This window comes from Atractosteus spatula, chromosome 23 (assembly GCF_055471065.1).
Source record: "Atractosteus spatula isolate fAtrSpa1 chromosome 23, fAtrSpa1.hap1, whole genome shotgun sequence".
Classification (NCBI taxonomy): domain Eukaryota; kingdom Metazoa; phylum Chordata; class Actinopteri; order Semionotiformes; family Lepisosteidae; genus Atractosteus; species Atractosteus spatula.
Genome location: NC_142728.1, coordinates 14,039,877 through 14,063,722, shown reverse-complemented (window position 1 = coordinate 14,063,722; position 23,846 = coordinate 14,039,877). Strand labels below are relative to the sequence as shown.

At 43.5% G+C, this 23,846-nt stretch overlaps 2 protein-coding genes across 9 annotated transcripts in view; one reads left to right on the top strand and one right to left on the bottom strand.

Annotated features, from left to right (window-relative positions):
- Positions 1 to 22,213, bottom strand: part of sardh (sarcosine dehydrogenase) — a 242,425-nt gene extending 220,212 nt beyond the window's left edge. Inside the window, exons 1-8 of one of the 8 annotated variants that reach the window (XM_088904570.1) lie at positions 22,052 to 22,213; positions 12,474 to 12,812; positions 11,123 to 11,301; positions 9,923 to 10,102; positions 8,528 to 8,651; positions 6,300 to 6,400; positions 3,149 to 3,253; positions 142 to 271 (exon numbers count right to left, since the gene is read on the bottom strand). In XM_088904570.1, the coding sequence (XP_088760696.1) occupies positions 142 to 271; positions 3,149 to 3,253; positions 6,300 to 6,400; positions 8,528 to 8,651; positions 9,923 to 10,102; positions 11,123 to 11,301; positions 12,474 to 12,798 (1,144 nt within the window). In that variant the 5' untranslated portion in view covers positions 12,799 to 12,812; positions 22,052 to 22,213. The other 7 variants (XM_088904567.1, XM_088904569.1, XM_088904566.1 and 4 more) reach the window with 7 other exon arrangements.
- Positions 20,789 to 23,639, top strand: LOC148816213 (natterin-3-like). Its single transcript, XM_088904573.1, has 3 exons — positions 20,789 to 20,803; positions 21,193 to 21,316; positions 22,296 to 23,639. Exons 2-3 carry the CDS (start codon positions 21,193 to 21,195, stop codon positions 23,387 to 23,389), a joined length of 1,218 nt encoding a protein of 405 aa, XP_088760699.1. The 5' UTR covers positions 20,789 to 20,803; the 3' UTR covers positions 23,390 to 23,639.
- Positions 23,640 to 23,846: the final 207 nt, after the last annotated feature.

Here is a 23,846-nt window from a genome sequence, read left to right as displayed (position 1 = left end):
TCCAGCTGCGACAGGCACTTTTTTTTTAGATAAAACTATCCGAGGACGAGCAATATAAAAAATGGACGACTTTCAAAATAACCCCTCGAGGAACAGAAAGAAGAAATACACCCCCCCCCACCCCGCTGGGCTCTCCGGTACCTGGTCCGCACACCGTCGATTTGATCCCAGTACTCTCCAAGGCAGGAATGCGGTTGATGGCTCCTTCAATGTGCTGCATGAAGACGTCCCAGTCCAGATCGAACAAGCTGAAGGCAAATTTATCCGACACCTGCAAGTCAACAGTTCAGTACGTGAACAGAGCAATATTTCTGTGACATCCTTCTTCCAAGTTTAGCTGGCCTGATGTGCTTTCAGATCAGTGCCCTAGCTAACCCAGTAAGCACACCCTCAAGTGACAATATATTTCGGACTGGAAACCAGAGAGTCTCGCACGTTCTGGCTGACAGACCAGTGTTTTCCCCCCCCACCATCAAACCAGTCAATCACTCCCCCTCAGGAAGGCCATCCCAGAACAAAAGTAAACTTTTTAATCCTTTAATGTCGGCTATTTTGAGACTGGAAGAAGTTTCATGTTAAATGCAGAGAGCTGGAAATGCATGTTTCCTACAGTCAAGTGACCCGAGCCCTCAAAATTGCTGCTTCACCCATAACAACCCTTAACCTGTAAATTAAGGATCACAGCCTTTCTAACTCGATCCGAGAAACAGGCGAACCGCCAGGATTCTGTAATGAATGTAGTTTTACATGCTAACACAGTGCTACCACAGATCCTTTGCCTTCCTGTCCTGAAATGGATCATCAGGAGCGATAACAAAATACGATGGGTGAGGATGGGATGTTTCTTACCAAGTTTTACTGATTCATTCGTTTTAGGTTTAAGTGTGCCCTTGGCAAACTACACGATACATGTCCCCCCCACCTCATTCATTCAAAGCCTTATCTCCAACACCTCAGCCATTAGAATCCTGAGATGTCACTTCACATGAGTGATCCCAACAGACTCCTTGAACTGCTTTTCTGCTCTCCCTGACAGTTTTGGCCTACATTGGACCGGTGCAACTGAAGTTTCAGACAAGTGGCAGTTCAATAAACCCCATTAGTCAGCCAGATATTCTGCGGCTGTTGACAGTTATGCTGAATGCATAAAAAATTCAAACTAGCTTGTATGGATACTGTTGAGTGCGGAGATAAAATGTCTAATTGTGAGGCTTGACCTTCTGTAGGTAATCAGTCTAGAGGGCTCTTACTATGCAAGTTCGAAGATACTTTTGCCTCTTTTTTTTTCCCCACCTATTGATTCATCTTTATCCAGGGTGAAAAGTCTGATCAAAATGAACACTCCCACAAGGCCTTTGGAAGAGATCTGGAAGACGAAAACTAGCTCAATCAGGAGACTTCATCCAGACTTCAGGACGAGACCGACCGTCGTGAGCATCCATAATCACTCAATACCCCAATTCCGCGACTTGGTAGCACAGGCTGGGGATCACCATAGCGAACCCCAAAAAACATGCTGTGTGCTGTCATGATTGGGTGTAGAATCCTGTAGAGCAGACAGGATCAGATTGGCAAGTTCCGTGTCTAATCCTCCACTGTATCACTGTTAGAGAACCGGCTCCATCTGTCCTATGAACCCCAACTGGTCACAGGCTGTCTCACAAACACCGGCTACGTTGGTAGACCCAGAATGAGTGACTTGAAAGAGCAGGTTTCAGGGAACCCGAGTGCAAGTCATTACTGAATGTTACTAAAGTCATTTTTCAGGTATTTGTGAAGGTTTCTCAATATGGCCACCTTGCTCTGCTGCGATTGCCCAAACCCTGGAGTATTCAGGTTTGCCTGGAGCTTTGCCATGCCGATTCGTTAACACAGTAACAGGACTGGGGACCCCCACACCTGCTGTTTTTACGTAAAGAGCTCAGCTGCCTAGACAATGAACCCTAAACTGAAACAAGTTCCTTGGTTAGCGCCTTGGGTATTTTTTCCTACTCAAAGGTTCGGAGACTTGAAGTTACTCACAAACCTCAATAGTTCAAAGTCGACCTCCTGTGTGTTTAGGGACTGGAAGAAATTAAAAAGTTCAAATGAAACAATTCATTTTAAGTAGTTAAACCTGGTCTGTTAAGAGTTCAATTATTTCAGTGCTCAGGATGAACAAAACCCAGCAGGTGTGGAAGTTCCCCAAAACCAGGAATGGGAACACCTAGTTTAAAATCATAGTGGGGATCTTTCCCCCTTTTACTGCTGACCTGATCAATTACACACCTCCCTCTGCAGTTACTCTCTGCCCAGCCTGTCTGCTGTGGAATATAGCCCGAGATCAGCAGTTTTGGGTCTCATTTTCAAACATGTTTACAAGTGACTTTCTATAGATTTCACAATGTTCACTAGCTATCAGTGCATTTTGCCTGGATAACTTGGCGCTATTTTAGGATTTATTTGTCCAGCACTTTTCAGATAAATGTTTCTCAAAATTACTTTTCTCAAATAAAGCATATGGTCTCACATCGCATTTCTGCCCTTTGCACTGCTTTCAGCGCACAAATACTGGCATAAGAAGAGGGTTTCAGTTTTTATTTACCCATCACACAACAGGCCTTCGATCGAGCAATTTTGCTGTAGTTTTCACAGAGAGCGAGATAAATACGCAGCACGTTTTATTTTGCTACAGTGATTTTCTTTTTCTTTAAGGGCTGCCTTTTCAGGTTAAATCACGCGATGCCAAAATGGGCTGTAGGTGTTGAACACACAAGTAAAATCAATCTCTACTTAGAAAGGCTTTCTCAGTACCAGACACTAAAGATTCCACTGCTTTCAACTGGATCTGACAGGTTCAAGTGCCCACAGAGTTCTTAATTTTTTAAGGCCTGCCTGCTCTGTCATAACCGATCAGAACTGGCTGTCTAGTGCAGTTTTGGCTCCCAGGTGGAAGATACACTAAGGATGATGATGTGCTGAAGGTTTTGCTGGAGTTTTTTCGAATATAAACAGGTAGCAGAGTCAAATCAGCTGGGATGAGAGGAGAATTTTTTTAACCAAGCATTGCTTGCAATTAAATTGTAAAGCCACATATGGGACTGCCCTAACATTGAAATTTAGCAAAGCTTCCGATTCTGGGCAGAGAGGGTCACACACTCCAACTTGCCTCATTCCAGAAGATAGGATCTGGCTCGTAACCTCCAACAGAGAGAGCATCGCCTTGGAGACGGAGGTACACAGATGCATCATGGTCCCGGACATTGGGCATGTTCTGTGGAGAGAGCAGAAAAAAAAATATTTGCTGGGCCTGAAAGATTATGATCTCTGATAGCAATAACCGACCGAAATTCGCTATGGGAATTCACTGGATATAAGCTTCAAACACAAACATTAAACAAATTTAATGTCACAATTTAAGACGTATTACAATGTGAGGATCTCGGAGACGTGCGCTCACTTCAGACAAAGATTTCAGGTGTGCAGTATGCCAATGCTCAGGACAGACGGTAAGAAGTTAATCCGATTATTTGGAGGTGTCAAACGAGGTTGATTAGGGGCGAGTAATTACTGCAATCGCAGACAAGGATTTTTAATTGCAGAAGATTGACTTGTATTATCACTTTGCCACTAAAAGCCACAATAAGAATAAGCAGCTAACAGGAAAGAAAACTGGAATGGCTGCAGAGGGAAAAGAGTCTGGGAACAAGGGGTGTTCAGAGAGAGTTTCTACATAAGACTGGTTTTGCCTCTGAGCAGGTGAAAGTCACGCATCACCTTAAAAAGATTTTTTTCCCCCCCAGTTATAACATTCATTAGATTTCTGTCCACAGCAGCACAGCATTTCACAACGTAAAGAAGCTTGTTCTTATCTTCAGCCTACCACTACCTGGGTTTTACTTAAAAAGATTCACTTGGTGTTTGATTACACCTGATCTACCATCCCAAAAGCATGTAGCATGGAAAACGCAAAAATGCCAGATTATTACAGGCAGGTCTGTTTTGATTAGAAAGGAACCCTTAAAATAATTAAAATCAAATTGGACCTTGGGATACAATGAAGATCCACAAAATATCACGTAATAGATTAAAGGGTTTTGTGAATTCTTAAGATGCTAACACTAAACATACATCCTCCAAACATCCTCCAACAAGGATTTAGGCATCTCTTACTGGTATGAGAGATAGTTTTTAAGCAACCCCACATTACCCCTTTACCTAGGGCAGTTTCATGCAAATAAAAACATCAAAGTAGGTGCAGGAAGCTTTATGAATGTGCATTTCAACACCCATCACCAAAAATCTAATAATGCAAAAACTAACACCCAGTGTGTGTTTTTACAGCAATTAGATGCCCTTTAGCAGCCTCTAGTGGCAGGCAGGTTGCAATTGCAGCCCCTTAAACTGGCGTACCATAACCTGCTATTGGAACCACAGGCCTGTATGGTTTTAAAGTGAACCCAAGTGCCTCAATGACTAAAAGCTTGAAATTAATATACATTATTGTTTAAATTAACTCATTAAAAGCTTGGGTGGTATGAAAACCCGAAGACCTTGTAGCAGCTGCTTCATTGAGGATCATCCAGCTATACGACAAACCTGCTTCAAGGCAAACAAAAACTAAAAAGAAACCAAGCATTTTCTATCAGCCAGGTTTCACAGATCAAGAAATCAAAGGCGATCCAAGCCAATATGCATCACTCAGCCCCGCTCGCCAGATAGTGTTCTTGTTTCGGCTCAAATAACGCAGGACTGAGTGAAATTCTGGCATTTACAGAGTTAATGGAGCATGTGGTTTTTAGAAGGGCTCTGCATGTAGCCTCACGCTTCATCCATTACAGTGCAACACAACCAGAGCCATGAGGGCACTGGCTGTCCACATGCTAGAAGATTTTCTAACCTGGTTTCATTCCGATCTGCTGGGGGCTGGTAGGAAAACAATCATCAAAAAAAACACTCACTTTCAACCTAACAACAGTGGACAAGATTAAAAAAATCCCCTTTAGAGCACTGAGCTTGACAAGCAACCATCCATAAACAGAATCATCACAAAAGACTCTCTCCCACACAGATCAGTACACGTCTCCTATGAATGTAGATTCTAGATCTATATGCCACCCACTTCAATGCAATGGCAGACTGCCCCCTGCTGGTACATAACTCTGCGCGCTAACAATTGGCACAGCTGCGTCTCGCAGTAGGCATCGCTCCTGAAAACAGAAATGATCGCCTTTGCCAATTGCAAAAGGAGGAACAACAGAGCATACAGTACCATCCACCGGGAGAACACAGTCTGACTGCACTTCCTAGGAAAGGTTGAGTAATCAGTTCGTACCCCAAAAAAAGAGGCTGAAAAAAAATGGGGTTTACATAATGGATCAGCAACTGCAATTTCAGGTTATGGTGCTGCTGGACACGATCCCCTCAATCACAGCTGTCTTTAGAATAAGATCCAGGGTGAAACTCTCAAAAAAAAGCCCAGCAGAAGTCCTTTGGCACCCGACAGCATGAGAGAGGGCTTGGCAGAGACAGTCCTATTGAAGCCAGACAAGTAAATAAACAGCAGATATGCACATGATGTAATGACATTAAGCTCCTTGTAAAATAAAAGACAGTTACTAAAAACTGTACAGTAATATAGACATTTTCAATGCCACTGAAGTTCAAACATTTAGCTCTAAACATTGTTGATCAATTAATCAGAAGACTACAGACACCAAAGTTCTGATCACAAGTCGAATAAATTCGACATTTACTGCTGCTCTTGGTCCACTCTTTATACATCCACGCATTTCAGATTTCAGCCATGATCTGGATATTAATACTAACTTCAGGGTCACGCTAAAAATGGGACCAGGACAAAATTTAACAAAAAAAAAGACAGCACGCCGCAGAACAAAAAAAAATGCAGCTCTGACATCATTGCCCTGTGCAATACGTAAAATCTTTCATAACCGACTATAGGTGGATGCTGCACATTGGTGGTGGCAGTGGGATTCCCCATTACCTGTAAAGCGCTTTGAGTGGAGTGTCCAGAAAAAGTGCTATGTAAGTGTAAGCAATTATTATTATTATTATAGCAGTAGATCACTGCTGGTCATGAAGTGCTGCAATTCACCACATTTGCTAGGTCATTTATAATACGTAGACCAGAAACAGTGGACAATTAAATGAACAGATGATGCAGATCAAGTTCTTAAGGTTGCAAGACGGAACGAAAACCAAAAGACAGGGTGACCCTGCAAGACAAGCTGTAAGCACCAGCTGACGTTTGCGGAATTTTAGCACAAAATGTAAAAGGATCTCTGAGCTCTGGTTACCTGAATCCCCTCGATCCTCTCGGTCACCACGTAGGCGTGATGCATGGCGATGAGAGGCACGTTCACCCCCGCCATTCCGCCCAGCTTCCGCGCCCAGACCCCTGCGAAATCAAGGGGACAAGGGGTCACCCCATGGGTGTCATCCCCCCACCCCCTGGCCAAATTTCCGACTGGCATTTACCAATCATGGCCTCCTACTAATCCCCATCTCTGAAGTGGCTCCATCACTCTGCTCTCCTCCCCACTGAGAGCTGGTGTGTGGGGAGCAGACTGGCATCACATCATCCAGGTGGTGCCACACACTGGTGGCGGTAGTGGGATTCCCCATTACCTATAAAGCGCTTTGAGTGGAGTGTCCAGAAAAGTGCTATATAACTGTAACCCATTATTATTATGCTGACGCTTTGGCTCCTGCAGAGAAGAGGTGAAGCTCCCAGCCCACAACAAAGACGCACTGAGCTCTAACGACTGGCACTTTACCAGCCTGGCACACATACAGTCATAGGGTTCATCCACATCAGGTCCACAAGACAGAGGCACATGTGGGGGAACTCCTTCCCCCACAGAAAATGCTCCACATCTCTGAAAATGCACCCCTAGAATAAATCTGCTTATCCCCCTCTAAGGGGGCAAATCTATCTCATTTATTTCAAAACCTCTCCTCAACAACGGGACCTTTCTGCCTGAACGAGCAATGGAAAGCAGGGCTGTAATGTGTTCTGCTTGCGCTTGATGCTCTTTAGAGAGCAACTGAACAGCTGGTTCAGTCTGCCACCTTGTGGCCCAGAGAGACTCCTACCAGTGAGTACTGCAGAAAGTCCTGGTCTTAAAAGGCCTTTTCAAAATGATCAGAGGCAAAAGAAACCATCTCACCCATCAACAATGCGATTTTGGTGTCCTGTCCATTAATTTCTGAAATAGCCACAATCATTTCCACCAGCAGTTTGCCAAATGCGATCATGAAATACAGTTAAGAATGATGGAAACAAATCTTGCATTCATATAGGAAACTTTATCCCAATGGATCCCAAAGCATTTTAGATTAACAATAAATGGGGACCCATTTCCTCCACTAGTGAGGTGCAGCCCCCACCTGGGCGACACACAGCGGCCATTCTGCACCAGCAGCCCCCACCTGGGAGACACACAGCGGCCATTCTGCACCAGCAATCCCACTGGACAGCAGCCAGGGGGAGTCTTAACAAACTGCTTCTCCAGGTGAACGGAGACAAAACTCAGGGGAGGTCAGATTGCTCAAACCCAGAGTGGACTTTAGCCCGAACACCAGGGTTAACAACCCTGAATCTACAAATACTGCCATGGAATTTTTAATGACCGAGTAGCCAGAAACTCAGCTTAATGTCTCATTCAAAGAGCAGCACATTCTACAGCAGTTGTCCCTCTCACTATACTGGGCCAATAGTTTTTAGACATTCTGGTCCAAAGTGTAGAGTTGCCTCCTACTTGTGAAATGTATAGGGAATGAAGATATTGAGAATTCTACTCTGCTTTTTTTTAGAGATCCAGTTCACCCGGATGGCATGAAATAAATCTTCCAGCTCAGTCCAGGTCTAAAACTATCTCCTCTCTGTTCTTTCATCGAGAGATGACCAGTGTAAACAGCTGTGAAAAAATTGTGGATTTTATACGACTTGAACTAGTTTTAAAATGTTCACCTTCAAACCTCTGAGGCACATCATTTGAGCGCTGACCTCACACCTTTCTGAAAGCCCTGAAAAAAACTCATGAGGTGCGCTCCAGCCTAGAATATTTGTAAAACCAAGATTAGGAATTTTTTCTTTAAAATGCCCGACAAGTCAGGCTTTTGGAGCACTGCTTCAGAGATGAGCAATCAAGCATTTGTCTAAAAACTGCTAAATCTGCAAAAAAAACAAAACAAACGCACACCCATACCCATCAGAGCTAAAACAGCCTGAAGATGCATGTAAAGAGATCTAATAGTTACACAAACCAATGACAGAAAGATATAGATTTCTTATAAAAGAACAGCACACAAGAGACTTCAGAACAGAATGAATACAGATAAGAGCTGCAAAAAAGCACAAGGCATTGTGTCAATAAAATGAAAGAGGAATGATTATAACTCCTGCTGAGGCCGGGATTAATCAGATCAAGGATGCGTTGCACAGTACAACTACACAGCCTATTCAGTACATTTCGGCCATTAACCTACAGAATGCAGAGGCACAAGAATGGGTGATTCTTACCTGCACAGTTGACAACACAGGGAGTGCCGATAGTCCCATGAGGTGTCTCCACAGCTTTCACCTTCCTCAACCCAAGATCGTCCGTCTCTACCTGGATTCCCGTCACTGGGCAGTTCTCGATCACCTGTGACCAGCGGGACAAGGAGACTGGCCACATTCATTCAGAGCAGTGTGGTATATTCAGTGAGGAAGGGAGGGGAACATCATACCTTCAACACCCTCATCCAAGCAAACCTCCCTGCTTACCAGTGCCTGTGAAAGCCGGTTCTCATTCTGCAGTTACCTGCCTTGCTACGCGAGACTTTGAGCAAAATCACAGCAATTTTTCGAAATACCTCTATGTCTCCAATGTGAGAGGTTAGCTGAGGGATAAATAGAGTTTAGAGTAAAATAGAGCTTAGAGGGGATAGACAGAGGGAGCAGTTGCCATTTTTACCTGATCACTGAAGATGTTTTTGGCGCCTGTCTGTATTTTGAATATTGCACACACAAGAAACACTCAACTTCCCCCAAACGCTTTGGGTACTATTAAAAAATGGATTTTCCCTGCTGGTTATTGCACTGTGCGGACTTCAGGGATGAGTGCCAAGAACAACTTAAGAACAAAAAGATGAATAATTTCGGTGGAATGAGGCTTTTTCGTACCTAATGATTATTGGTGTGTACCGTTCTCTTTCTTTGGGTCTCTCTATGACTGATTCCTGATTACTGGAGTTCCAAAGATTTTTTATTATGCCACCAGTGGCACTGATGACATAAGAATATTATATTTAAAAGCTTCATGAGAACAGTTACTAACAACATGGTCTTTTATTACTCTATCTTGCTGATTTGCTAGTTAGAAGCCAATGGCTCGGAGGATCACACTACACTGCCAATGGCTAAAGCCTTTCTCTAATAATCCAAACTATTTCTCAAATTGATCATCTATATTTTGTCTGTTCTCTTGTCTGCTGTGTGCAATCACCACGACTTTAAAGAAAAGGTTATTGTGTACTTGACAGCACAAAGCATTGAAGGGCAGTTGTGCTCATCAGCACAGATGCTGATTAAGGAAGGAACCACCAGAGACTGACTGTCTCACAGCCTGGGGAACAGCTGGCCACATGCTCCCTCTCCTTTTTTGGTCCGAACAAAAAGATGCCTATTGATCCCTTAAAACGGACACTAACAGAATCACCAATTGTGCAAATGGGCGAGTGCTGGCTTTGCATGGGCCAATGCAGAGGTGGACTGGATTTCAGCGCAGCTAACAGCATCGAACCAGAACACAGAACCAACAACACTGCAGACGATGGCATTCAAGGAGAAAGTACAAGTAACAGGAAAGAAGGAGACTTCAGACACTTGAAAGGGGGTTAAACTGAGCAGGGCAAGCAAAAAAAAAAGGCTCACTAATGCGCCCCTGGCGCTGGCTGCCCTGGTCAGGGTGGTACAGGTGCCCGCTGGGTCCATGGTGCCATCTTTGGGAACATACAGCGTGCCGTATAGGTCATCCACATTCATCAGGGGATACAGGTCCTTGGTCTCGGCAGGGGACAGGACATGAGATTCGATGCCGTACACTTTCCCCAGCTGGAAATACAAAAATAACACCACACCCACCCAACACAGGGGCTCAGTGGGCAGAAGCACAGGTGATAACACTTGAAACACTCTGATCTTGGGGGGAAAACAACACTTTGAATTCCTCTAGTTCCAAGGCAGAATCTAACACACTAGACTTGCCCACCTGACTGGCCAACTGCTTTTGTCTGCTCCCAGCATTTGTAATGTTCTTCCGTGTAACACAGAGCAATTTATAGGAAAACGCCACTGTTAATTACAAGATGTTTATGACTGCTACAACAAACGTAGAGGTGCCTGCAGTTTGTGTCCAGTGTTTCTCTACCTTTTACCAAGAAGAACAATATTAAATGAAGCAGTTCAAGTAGGTAACCGCGTCGGCACAAGTATAGGTTTATTCCATGCTGAAAAGAGAAGAAAAGAAACAACGTTTCGGCTGTGGAGACTTCTTCAGGTGTCAAGCTGAAGAAGGCACCACAGCCGAAAAGTTGCGTTTCTTTTCTTCAATATTAAATGAAACCACTGTTATGACCACAAGTACCTCAGGAGACTTCAGTGTGTCCCACTGAGCTGTCAAATTCTTAACGGATTAATACAACATTGCTTAATTAGACCTCTCCAAATGTTTTCAGCTGCCGCTGCTTCCAGATGTTAATGGAAAGCAAGAAAAACAGACCTAACGGGCAAAGGGCTAGATCATCTATGGGTTACACTGCAAAGCCAAGAGCACAGTTGGAATTGAGAGTATCAAGAAACAGAAGCAGGAAACTGCTGGTTAGAATCTGGGTCATGTGACCAGAATTCCCCAATCAGCAACTGGGCTCCTTGCAGTGAGACAATGAGAGACACACCCCTCCTCCAATCAGTGCTAACTCTCCTGTATGACCCCACTGAGCTTGTACATGTGAAAAGGCGAGCGTGTCTGAATGGTGGGCGTGTCAGAAGAGCACGTTTGCTGGTCCTCCTCCTCCATTCCAGTCCCACCGTTCCGGATTGGGTGAAGGCGATTCTCGGTGGGAGCATCCGTACCGACATGAGCCGCTTGTACTCGTCCAGCCTCTGCTTGCTGGAGGCGATGAAGAGGCCTCCGTTCTGGATCCAGCCTGTGTGAAGGCCGGTCTCCTGCTCCAGGTCGCAGCTCACCACCTGCCGGGTGTGGGCCAGGAGCTCCACCTCTACATCGCTGGGCCGCAGCTGCCAGAGCAGGCCTGCACAGAGGGACCCTTCGCAGTCAGTGCACAGCCGACCCCTCCACATTCTCCCCGTTACTGACAACCAGCTGCTTCTTAAAGGGGAACTGCAATGCTGTTTTTACATTCCGAGGTTAGAAAGAATCAGCACTGATGAGGGCAATACGTGGGAATTTTAAACACCGCAATAAGAGTCAAATGTACACAGTAACTTGTAAAACCTCCAATTTGCACCACAGATAGATTAAAATTTCCAAATATGCACAGTGCCATGTTCTGCAATTCAGAACGAGGCAACCAAACTTCCAGTGAGGTGAAGCAGCCCCATGACACTATAAACAAGCAGGCTTGTGAATACATCTTGTTTAATCCAATAGAATTATTGCTCTCGACCTTGAGATTTTGCCGATAAATGGAACTTATTAATAATAATAATAATAATAATGTTTCTTTATTAGCCCTATACAATTTCTTGCATTAGGAATTCGTCTTTTCGCAGACCCCAGCTTGCTCTCCATGGAGACACAGACAGGGAGAGAAGCTGGGGGTCAGAGCGCAGGGTCTGCCATTGTACGGCGCCCCTGGAGCAGTTAGGGTTAAGGGCCTTGCTCAGGGGCCCAACGGAGTAGGATTCCTCTGCCGGCCGCGGGATTTGAACCGGCAACCTTCCAGTCACAGGCACAGATCCTTAGCCACAGAGCCACCGCTCCGCTCCGCCCTATTAACTTTGCAAGCAGATCGCATTAGAACCTTTTACCAAGAAGAACAATATTAAATGAAGCAGTTCAAGTAGGTAACCACGTCGGCACAAGTATAGGTTTATTCCATGCTGAAAAGAGAAGAAAAGAAACAACTTTCTGTGGTGAAACGTCTGCTGCACAACCTGTACTTATTCGCTCGTGCATCACAGTACATCAGTCAGTACAGTGACTAGTGAGCAGGAAGGGCACAATGCGTGGGAGCTCGCGCTTGTGGCGAGACCAGGGGTTCGTGACAACATGGCAGCTTCCAGGACTTTCACAAAGTTCACTATCTTGTGCTCGATTCAGAAGGCCTAAAAAAAAAAACATCCTAGACCATCAATGACTATTTTGTTACCGAAATTTAACAACCGGTCAGAGGAACCGGGACTGCAGTTCCCCTTGAAGCAACGGCCTGTTCGCACTTGAGAACGGGGTGCCAGCTCTTACCCGCCGTGTGCCACGTGGTGCCAGCTGTGAGGCGGTCGCGTTCCAGGAGCACCACATTGGTCATGCCCATTTTCGCGAGGTGGTACACGGTCTGGCACCCCAGGCTTCCTCCTCCGATCACAACAGCATCTGCAGACTTAGGCAGGGGTCTTGTGGGCCCGCTGGCTGCCCCCCCTTCCTGTTTCAGGGTTTTTTCGTAAGGGACACTCTTCTCGGTCGGCTTCTCTCCCGGGCTGCTGTAGCAGCGCGTGACGGGGGGGCACAGAGACAGGAGGGAAGGCCTGTAGGCGGCAGCCCTCCTCACTGCTGTTGCCAGAAAGGCCATGGACACTTCTTATACTAGAACACAAGACAAGAGGCCGTCAGAGGTCAGGGGCCAAGGGTCAGAGGTCAGCAGCAGCAACTTTCAGACCTCTGAGGACAACAAGACGTGGTACCTCTCAGGCACGCCAAGCTTGCGCCGTTTATACACGATCACAAAAACAGAAATTGATCAAGCTTGCTTGACGATGGGAAATCCCCTTTAGTCTCACTCAGAAAGCCAAGTTGAGATCTCTAGTGCATAATAAAATAATACATGAATAATGAAAAATGGATCAATTTATTTTCATGGGCAAATATAAAGATTTTGTTCAGGGGTTTCCAGAGCATCATTAGCCCAGCTATTGTAGTGTAACTTATCACTTGGTTAATACAGGCATGTACAATGCTGCATGAGGAAGTTAGGAAGCACAGGTGGCTTCTTGTCATGGCTGCATGCAATATCTTGCAGGTGGACATAGTTAACAAGATAAAGTTTTTAGTTTCTTTAGAAAAACTATGGCAATCAGTGCCTCTCAACTGGGCAAAGAACTGTTGTGATCCAGGTATTGAAAAGGAGTTAAAGCGAAAAGGAACACGGATCAGTCCAATATTATTTGCAGACCCTGTTCGATTGTCCAGAACGTCCGTAACTGCTAGGCAATGCCATAGTTTCCGATCAAAAGTGGACTGGATATAATGATCATGAAATGCAATAATGGACATTCACAAAGTATCATCAAAAAGATGACGACCACGAACGAGGCTATGAAGTCGTCGGTCGTGTCGACGTGATTTTTAGGGAGCTAGAAAAACCTTCCCCGTGCTCGGTTCTCTTTTTCCCCGTTTGACAACAACACAAAAGTATTCTCTCCGGTTAATGTCAGATTGAAGTTAAAAACCCGTCATAAGCGGACACGTCTGAACAGGCTAGCCCGTATAAAGTACAGTACTGAGAGATGATTTTACAGTGGACCTTTAAGTGCAACACTGCATAAAATAAATACTAATAAACGATAATACGCCAATACACAACACCGAGATATTTTATTCTTATTTGCCTGTATTGCTTAAGTCTTCACTGCGGAGCCCACCGTCAGGAGACGTCATTTACAAAATTACACACGCCACGTGCAAAACAACAGATTCAGACAACATCGGATAGACATCCACCATCCAAAGGACAGCAGAGCACTGGAAATCCGCTCAAGAAATACATGCATAACAAAGACATTCAGGTGCACCGGTGCCATTCGGTCTTGAAACAGGCGGAGAGGTCTCCAGTTTCACTGACTTGGCGAAGTTTATGTGAAATTGAAGTCTTTACATATGGCTGTATGACACGGTCTCCCTCCCCCGCCAACTTACTTTCTTCCTCTTGGCGATCGCTTCTACATTCACACAACGTGTCGCAAGCGAAGAACACGCCACAAACGTGTAAAACAAAGCAACACAGTAGCGTCCCGTTAAAATGGCTATATGTGTATGTCAAGACTCCATGCGGCGAAATAGAGAGGAGCAGCAAGCAGACGTTATTTCCGCCGACAGGAGAGCTCGCCACACTGAAACCGATTCCGATACATCGGTGGAAAGGGGTAGAGACACACATTGTCACAATTTAACTAATTACAAAGCTGCAGGAACACGCGGGGTTGCGCTTTTTACGTGGATAAATGAAATGCGGGCAGATATCAAGTTCGCTCTGTGTGGTTTGCAAGGGTGTCTGAAACTATGATTCCATATGTTTAACTGTAAAATAGAAGTCCGATTTAGTCTTTTATTAACACTGGAAATTTCCTATTGTGCCGATTACGAATACTTCTGTGCCAGTAGAGGTTTATTAATAATTAACCACTAATTTGTGGATTGTTAGTTCCCATTCTGCGCACAGCTCAAACCCGTTGTCAAATTAGAGTTTATACTTACTGCACGTTTTTAACTGATCCACATTTTATTTCGTATTCAGTTTAAACTCCTACTTACTTTCTCTTCGGATAAATGTATCAGAGACAACGGAAAAGCGTGAACAGAAAATGCCAAACGGACGTTTTGTACTAAAAGCACGCATCCTTTAACCAAAAACACCATTTTTGGCAGAGGGACTGGCACATGTGACGTGTCACAATACCTGTTTATTCCTAGATTATGTAACACAGACACATCGGTCCTGCAGTGTAAAAAATAGTAAAGACGGAAGAATACAGTCGCGTTCTAAACCAAAAAACATTCCCAAATTCCAAATGACGTGTGCTACAGGGAAAGTGAAATCGGCAGTCAGAGGAATAAGCAAACGGAATTAATAAAAATTATTAATCTTGTAATCTCGAAACGGTTTCCTCTGACAAATCAGTTGCTTAAGAGGAGTTACCCTTTTACTGACCATATCAGGCTGGACATGGAACTTGCGCAATTGCGCCACTCCAGGACCGGCTAGCTATAGGCGGTCACTGCCGTCTGCATATACAGGAAGCTTGTGTTGAAATAAAAGCTACATGACAACCGGGACATTCTGATCTGACAGCGCAGGTTCAAATATTCCCCTCAAGTCTTCTCCTCCACACCGCGTTTGAGCGCTGCCTAGACTTGTCTCTACTAGACCGAGACTCTGCAGTTGTAGCTCGGCAGTGCAGCAGAGCACGACGGAATTGTGCACTCGCACATGCCTGAAACGACAGAGGCAACATCTGTCATGAAGCAAAATGAGAGCAGTTGGAAGATAGGATACTTTGATCTGCAGTGTCCAAATAAAAGACTGAGAGAAAGGGGTGTTTTTGTTTCAATGGTTTTAAAACGTCACCTGTTTTGGAACCTATCGGACAAAAGCTGGGCCGCGTAAGGTTCCTTTGTCCTGAAACAAAATGATCTATATTCATTTAAAAACGCTGATACATCACAACAACTTCCATGTCTCACGGTAAGGAGCATGCATCACCACTTATCTGTTCACGGCGGTGCAAGGCGGGGAAGTCTAAATATAAATCTGATTCTGCAACATTTGAAGTCAAAGTTAGCATCCAGGAACAGCTGTTTCACCATGACTGAGCAGCTGTTCCTGGCTGGTAATGCAGCAGGATATCAGCTCTTAAGGATCAGAGCACAGCAATCCAGGTCTAATTAAAAGTCCCAGACGATTCTTGCGGTGTATTTAGGAGTCTACGCTCAAGAGTTATATATATGGACACACTAGACCCTGTACTCCATTTACTCATCTAAGCTCTCTCTCCCCTTGTTTACCCTCGGCAACCACAGCTGCTGCTGAACTTGTAGAGCAGAGCAACCCTGCCTTTCAGAGAGATCCAATCAGAACTTCACATCCGGTCTCGGCCCCCAGAATTAGCCAGCTCCCGGAACTGAACTCTGCCCGAAACGTCACCGGAGTGCATGTTTCTATCAAGACACACAAAACCTCTCACTATGTTTAGGTATATAATTTGGAAATCCGTTTGGACAATTGCTAATAAATACTGTCTTACAAATAAATTTAAAGAAATTTCATTTAAGATAGTTCATAGATTTTATCCTGTTAAATTGACACAGATTTAAACATGAACAAGGTTACTTATTTTGTAATAATGAGAAGGAATCTTTGTTACATCTGTTAGTTAACTGCATATGTACAAAACTGTTTTGGATAGATCTGCAAAATGTTATTGTTCAACATTTAAAGGTAAATGTTAAATTGAAAGATTTTGATATTATTTTATATTTTGTTAGATCTGATTGGGATAAAGGATGTTTTTATTATTGATCTGTTCATTATTTTGGCTGAATACTTTATCCCCAGAAGTAAATGGTCTAATACTGCTCCCTCTATTCATGCTTTTAAAGTTGAATTCCGTCTTTATTTAAATTCTATTAGAAATTTAGAGAATCAAAAGGCAAGACATTCAAAGGAAATATGTAAAAAGTATCATTTTTTAGTTCGTACATGTGAATTCCTCTGGCCGTGAAGTGACTATTTCTGTATCTATTTCAATATTTTGTCTCCTTTTTTGTATTTCTGGTGTTTAAATAAAAACACACAAAAGCTACTTTCTTCCTGGGCTTGCATATCTCTCTTCCTCTGCTTACACTACTTAATACCATCTTTGAGGAAATTTTAACGCGTACAGTAAATTGGACGAGTTGCAAAGCTTTTTGCTCGGATGAAATAGCATTTGCTCCACTTTTGTGATATCCAGCTAAAATTCACGTTTGAATAATCTATTGTATTTACTGTACACACCTGCACCGTCTCCAGCTACCTGTTGCAATGTCGTTTTTGTTCTTGCGTTATGTTCCAACACAGGAAACACAAAAAGGGGCGGGGGTATCTGAAATATCTGAAAATGTTTGTTTTTCATGAGTTATTTATGAATTTCATATTGTTACTAGGTAGAAGAAGCATAAATCCCGATTTCAAAATAATTTTGAAACTTTTAAAAACATTCCTAACACTAGAGGGCGATACCGTACTACCAAACACAAAAGCACAAAACTTTAATTCAGCGAACGAACTCCCTCTTACAACTTCAGTCTGCGAGGACCAGTTAGGGTCAAAGTATTGACCCAGCCTATGTGGAATTACCTAACCTTAACATTTACGGTGTGGAAATGTAAAATTGGGTAACCTGCTTGTTTATTAGGCATTTAAGTCTTCAAGTGCTTAAAAGCACTGACAACTACATTTCTTTAAGTGTAAAACAGCTGCAATCACAGGAGCTTGTGTACAATTAAAGAGTGTATGTTTATCTGTTCCTATTATAAATTACCTAGGTTTTATTATCAAGCTTTGCCCACAATGTATAAAGATTAAGAGGCTCAAGGAATGCACTACTTTTCACTGAATCTCAATGTGAGAACAGGAGCCAGTTATATTAACTGCCTTGAATGCTCCTTCTGTAGGATGTGATATAAACCCAAGGCATTGTTGCAAGTGGTAGTAATAACAGCAGAACTAGGTGATGCACAGTTTGCCTGTTATGACTTTAACTGAGCTACAGTTGTATGCAAAAGCTCAGGTGCCCCTGGCCAAATGACATGTTTTGTTGATTTTCTAAGTGAAAGGAAGTGAACACAGCCTCTGCAGCGAACAACCTTAAACTTGACATATTTCTGCAACTTGTAATGCACAGTTCCTATTTATTTGCTGAATTTAACAGCCTGAAAGAAATAAAACAGTAAATGTGGCATGTGCAAAAGTTTGGTCCAATGGATCCAGTTGATCCACTAGTGTTATTTTTTTTTTTGGAAGGTCTCCGAACGTAATTGACTCATTAGGTTTGAATCTAAGTCGGGCGATGACAAGAATAGAAAGACTGCTAGCTGGCTGCAAGAAACGTTTGGAGGCTGTGATTTCTGCCACAGGAGGCGTTACTAAGTACTGACTGATAGGGTGCCCAAACGTTTGCAAATGCCACAGTTACGGTTTTATATTTTTCAGTCTGTTAAATTCAGCAAATAAATAGTAACTGTGCATTAAAATCTGCAGAAATATGTCAAGTTTAAGTTTGTTCGCTGCAGACGTCATGTTCGCTTAGGAAATCAACAAAACATAATTTGGCACCACAAACGTTTGCACTCAACTGTATATAAACTAATATAATGTCGAGGAACAACATAAACCGAGCTTTAAATTAAAAGCATCATGAGTGCAATCGATCACAGAGAGGCTAATAATGTCTTTTTTGAGTATAGCACAATTCCAGTGCAGCTGGAATAAAGGCAGATTTGCCTGTTATTCTGGTTGCTTTTCAATATTTAATTTTTTAGGTCAGAAACACTGTCAGAAATGCCAGCGAGCCAAATGTAACTGAGACTTAGTTTGCCCAAAACATAAGAAACTAACCCAGGAAGCAGGAGTTCCTTCAAAATCCCAAAGTCCCAGATATCCCATACAAAATTCTTTAATGACCATCATCTGCCCTTATTTTTTAAAAAATCGTGTAATAAAATTGAAGCAACAAGGAGAGAGACATGTACAAAGTTTAATTCCTGATAACATTCATCTCCACCTGCAGATCAGATAATGATCCCCCATAGATCAACTGCCTGTGCCAATTCCACTACTTTGTACATTTTTATCTTCCCGATAAAAAAAAGAACTTGTCTTTGAGAGCTAATCAGGAAATATGACCTTCAGAGTGCAGTACTTTGCCTTTCTTTTTAGAACACCTCAAATGGTCTGTAATTTCACACTGTTACAGATGGAAATGTAGCCATTTGTTGCACAAACAAATAAACCAAAGGAGACTAAAAATCCTGGAAAATATATCTAAAATATTCCCGGTTATGTTCATGTGTTTCATGCACCACCCATGCAGCTTTAATGTGAAATTGCACCCACAGATGGTAAAATGCAAAAGACTCATGCACAGTTTCCAGCTGATCAACTATATAAAAATATAGAGAAACCAGGAATCAGTGCATAACTTTTGCTGTTTTAGTCTTTCGTGCTATTTCACACTAAAAACTATTAAGACATGCACTGTATGCCCTATTATGTGACAGTTGCACAAACAATACTCATTTTCATTAAGACTAAATAAACAAATTGATGAATAGTGAAGCTAAATTTATTAAATGCTGTTATAAAACTTTCAAAGTGCAATGGGGACACAGAATGCATTATCAATAGTGAGAGTGCAATAAATCTATGCTGATCAATAATCATCAACAATTTCAGGATGATAACAGTGTAATGATTTACCAGAACGTTTGACTCAAATCTATATCCACGGTTTAATGGCAGCTCTGTCTTATGAGCAGAGCAAGATCCATTTTTAAATGCAGCATATAAATCAGCTCATGAACAGGCTTTGAACAGCACACCTTGTGGGAAAAAGGGAGCCTTTTCTGTCCTTGAAAACATCCAAAATTTTTTTTTGTTCAAAGGCATTTTGTGCACAACCTAAACCTAAACCTAAACCCAAAGAACTCAACCTAAAGATTCCCATGTAATTCATCAATGTTTAATTGAGTCAGAGCCACCTGATTTACTGCAAAGTGTACACAGTTTCATTTATAGTTTTAATTGAAGGAAGCTTGAAAGGAACAGATCATATCATGTGAATATTCCTAAGTAGTTTCCCACTTGTATGCATTTTTTTCACTTGTAAGGTGATTTTTCACCTTTATTGCCCACACACAGATGGGGGCTCATTTTACCGAATCACTCTTCCAGTAAAGCTTCCTTCGGGAAACTTTCAAGACCAGAGCAAGCACTCCAGAATCCTTAATTTCCTCCGGGCATATTCAGCTCTCTCTCTCTCTGTCAATAATTCAAGCCAGTTTGCTGGGCAACTGCGTGTGTGGGCCGGCCAGCCATCTGAGTTAAGAAGTCAGTATTTAAAAAAAAGAAACAGAATAGGTCATGAATTCAGCATGGTCTGTCCTTTTTAAATGCTGTTCTAGCCTTAAAAAACATTGTTTTTTTTGGTAGCCCACCATGACACTGTCTCCAAGAATGACAAATCTCTCATGATTACACTTCTACTTGGCGAACAAAAATAAAATCCCTAAAATGACACAGAACACACAGCAAGGAATGGAAGTAACAAGATGATCGTGGCGTGGAGCCCACTAAACAGTGCGCGCAGAAAAGGAACTGCTGGTACAGTATCGTTTTTCTCTCAGAAATGGAGGCTTGGCCTTGTCCACAAGGTAAGAGACACTGCTGAAATGCTGCACTGTGAGAAGCCTCACTACAGGCAACGTGGGGCCAACGCGTGTGGAGAAAACGTGGGGCGCGTTTGACAGAGATCGTCGCTGTCCTCCCCTGTTTAACCCCAGTTTGGTTAAACCAGTTAAAAACTGGTTAAAACCCTCCCTGACACCTGTTCCTCTTACGTTTTAAAAATGACCACACAGAAAGCAAAGCCCAAAGTTAAAAGAGCTGGTCGCAAAAGTACCATTTTCTATCATTTCCTGTGCGTCTGACACACGCTAGGGTTTCTAGTTAAAAAGAAAGTATGATTTATGAGCTGCAATAAAGAAGATATATAAGCTGGGGGAAGAGTGAAAGTTCCTGCACTAGAAGCGGAGCTGTCAAGGTAAGAGGACTTCATTCTTACATGTCTTGTCCACACGTGGAGTCTGTCCTCGGTCGGCAAAAGCCTTGAATTGTTCAAAACCCTTACCAAACTGAAGGTTTTCTCTGCTTTTAATGACTTGCGAAACATATTCTGTTTCAAGAAACAAAAGGTTATGCAAATCTAGTTATTTTAAAGAGGTGTGCTGTGACAAAGGGGCATCAAATTAGTTCCTCGTTACATACAGCTCAAAGCACCACACGTTCGTACCGAAGATTACAGCGCATTTTGTCTCTGCTTTTCTACCACTTGCAACCATGCCTGCCTTTTCTCTTTGTAGATCCGACACTAATGATCACCGATAAATACTGATAATTCTTTGCCATCTCTCCTGACTTTGCTCCTTCCAGATGAAGCTGACGGTTTTAGTTGTCTTTGCTCTCTTGCAAGGGAGTGTAACATGCCTCCAGTCAGATCCCAACGTGCCCCAAAATCTGAAGGAGATTGTGGAGAAGACCATACAAGCCAAGAAAGGTAAACAGTACCATTCCTTACTGATCACAGAGCTTTTTCTTAGATGGGCTGGAATGGGGTATAGAACTTTTCTAATTGTGCATATCCTTTTGTTTTACTTTCTAAAATTAAAAGTTGAAGATGATAAAAAGCAAATCCAGAGAACAATGACAGATTTATTTGTCCTTAGTGAGCACTTCATGCAAATCTATATATAGCGTGTTATTCTACCTCACAGGTCTATGGTATCTTTAAGAGAAAGCATACATCACAACATTAGGAATGTATTTTAATTCTAGTTTGCATACTTTATTAATCGTTAGCAGCCATGGATGGCTGTGATACCCTTATTAGGACTCATCATTATGTGAGACAGATGTACTTTGACCAATAAAACAGGCTTATATGTATTTGGGTATTAATCAGGTTAAACCGTTTCACAAAGCTATAAAGCAGACTCCTCTAAAGAGACTTTCTGCATTACCTTTCCTAAAACCTGTAGGAGCTCACATTGTTTGCTCACTTATTTTTTTGCTTCTTGGCACAAGCAATGAAATGCTTATTTGCGTGTACGCTCTGATGCAAAGACATTAAGGAGTCACCAAAACATAAACGCGGAACAGCAGCAGCAACAAAAGTTAAATAACATAAAACCTAAAAAGCAAGTCAGAGAAACAGTCAGTAATCTGACAGCCTGTGGGAAGAAACTGTCTCTGAATCAGGAGGTTCATGCCTTTATGCTCCTATAGTGCGTACCAGAGGGAAGAGGAGAGAAAAGTAAGAAACCAGGATGATCTCTCACTTCTCACTTATAAATTCTATTGAACATTAACACTCAGCCACCCTTACAGTATAATAAACAAGCCTGTGATTTTTAAACCTTGCCCTATTCCTCTTTGCAGTAGACTAGAGCCAGCCGGCACTACTGTATTACACGTATTTCTCCACTGAAAACTAAGATATACATCATTAAGAACATGTACACGTTCTCATCTTGCAGAGCCCTTTCTGAATCCTAACCTGGAGGACGTAGAGCCTCCTCCTGCCACCGACAATGCGGTGGGTCACCCAGAAAACCCCGCCGAGCTCGTGCCCCAGGAGGGGGAGAAGTCCGTGTCAATCTTCGGAGACAACGTCAGCCTGAAGTGGGTCAGCTGGAACGGTTCCCTCCCCAACGGGGCAGTGGGCATCTGGAATGGCTACGCGTCGCGCATGGACTACGTCTGCAAGTACAGCTGCGAGGCCGGCTTCTACAACGCCAACAAGGGCCCTTACTGTCTCTACCCCTACGGCGAGAAAGAGTACTATGCCTCAGAATTTGAGGTTTTGGTAAACGAGGACAATTTCGAGTTTCTGGAGTGGAAGGAGGGATCCTACGGATCGGTCCCTCCCAACCCCGTCAGGACCTGTGCCGGGATCGGGATCTACGTAGGGAAAAACAAGTATGGCTTAGGAAAGGTCGTCCCCCAGCACGAAGCCTTCTTCCTGCCCTGGGAAGGGTACGAGTACTGGTACAAGCGCTACCAGGTCCTCGCCATCAACAGGGAGGCCTACAGCCAGCACATCTCCCACGTGGAGTACGGCGTCGACCAGATCGAGCTGTTCCACCACCCGCCCGAGACCCTCAGGCTGTCCAGCGTCACGAACAACGAGTGCCAGACGGTGAAGAAGACGGTCCGCATTGAAAAGACCACCGAAGTGGAGACGAGCTGGAACATCGGCCGCTCCACGCTGCTCGGCATCACTTCCAGCATCAGCGCCAAGATCCCGCTCATAGGCACGGCCTCGGTGGAGTTCACAGCCGAGAAGACCCTCCAGTTCTCCCGGGGCACCACCCTGGTGGAGTCCATCAGCCACGCCGTCTCCGTGGAGCTCAGCATCCCGCCCAACCACTCGTGCACCGTGAGAATGGAGGGGAAGAAGATCACTGCCGACATTCCCTTTACCGCCCGGCTGAGCCGGACCTACGCCAACGGAGAGACGCACTGGACTTCCGTCTCGGGCAAGTACGATGGCGTGCAGATAGGGGAGTTCAGAGCAGTGGTGGATCGCTGTGAGCCCGTCGCAGACGCCCAACCGTGCCCATCTGCTTAGATCCACAAACCGGATAATGCTCTCCCGCCCCCTCTAATGGATCGCAAGTATGCTACCCAGAATTCATAGCAGGCAACTGTTCCCAAGAACCCGAATCGCAATCGTTTGGCATAATACCCAACTGCTGTATTCTAAACTCAAGGTAGAAAAAAAAACAAACAAGGGCAGAATAAGAAAAGTGATCCGAAAAGGTGAATCCTGAAATTAGATCAATTGTAACAAAGATCTGTACAATAAATCTCGAAACTCCCCCTTTTGTTTGCGTGTGGTTTTTTGCTTTGGGTTTCTCTGTAGTTTAAGAAATTAAACTATTCTCATAGCATTTTGCTCATTACCTCCTCACCACTATTACTACTATGATTATGAAAGAAAGCATAATGAGGGGCTGTACATCAGTATATTGGAAACATTTCAGAGCTAGTTTTCAGTGTTCCACTCAGAGCAAACTTCACCAGAA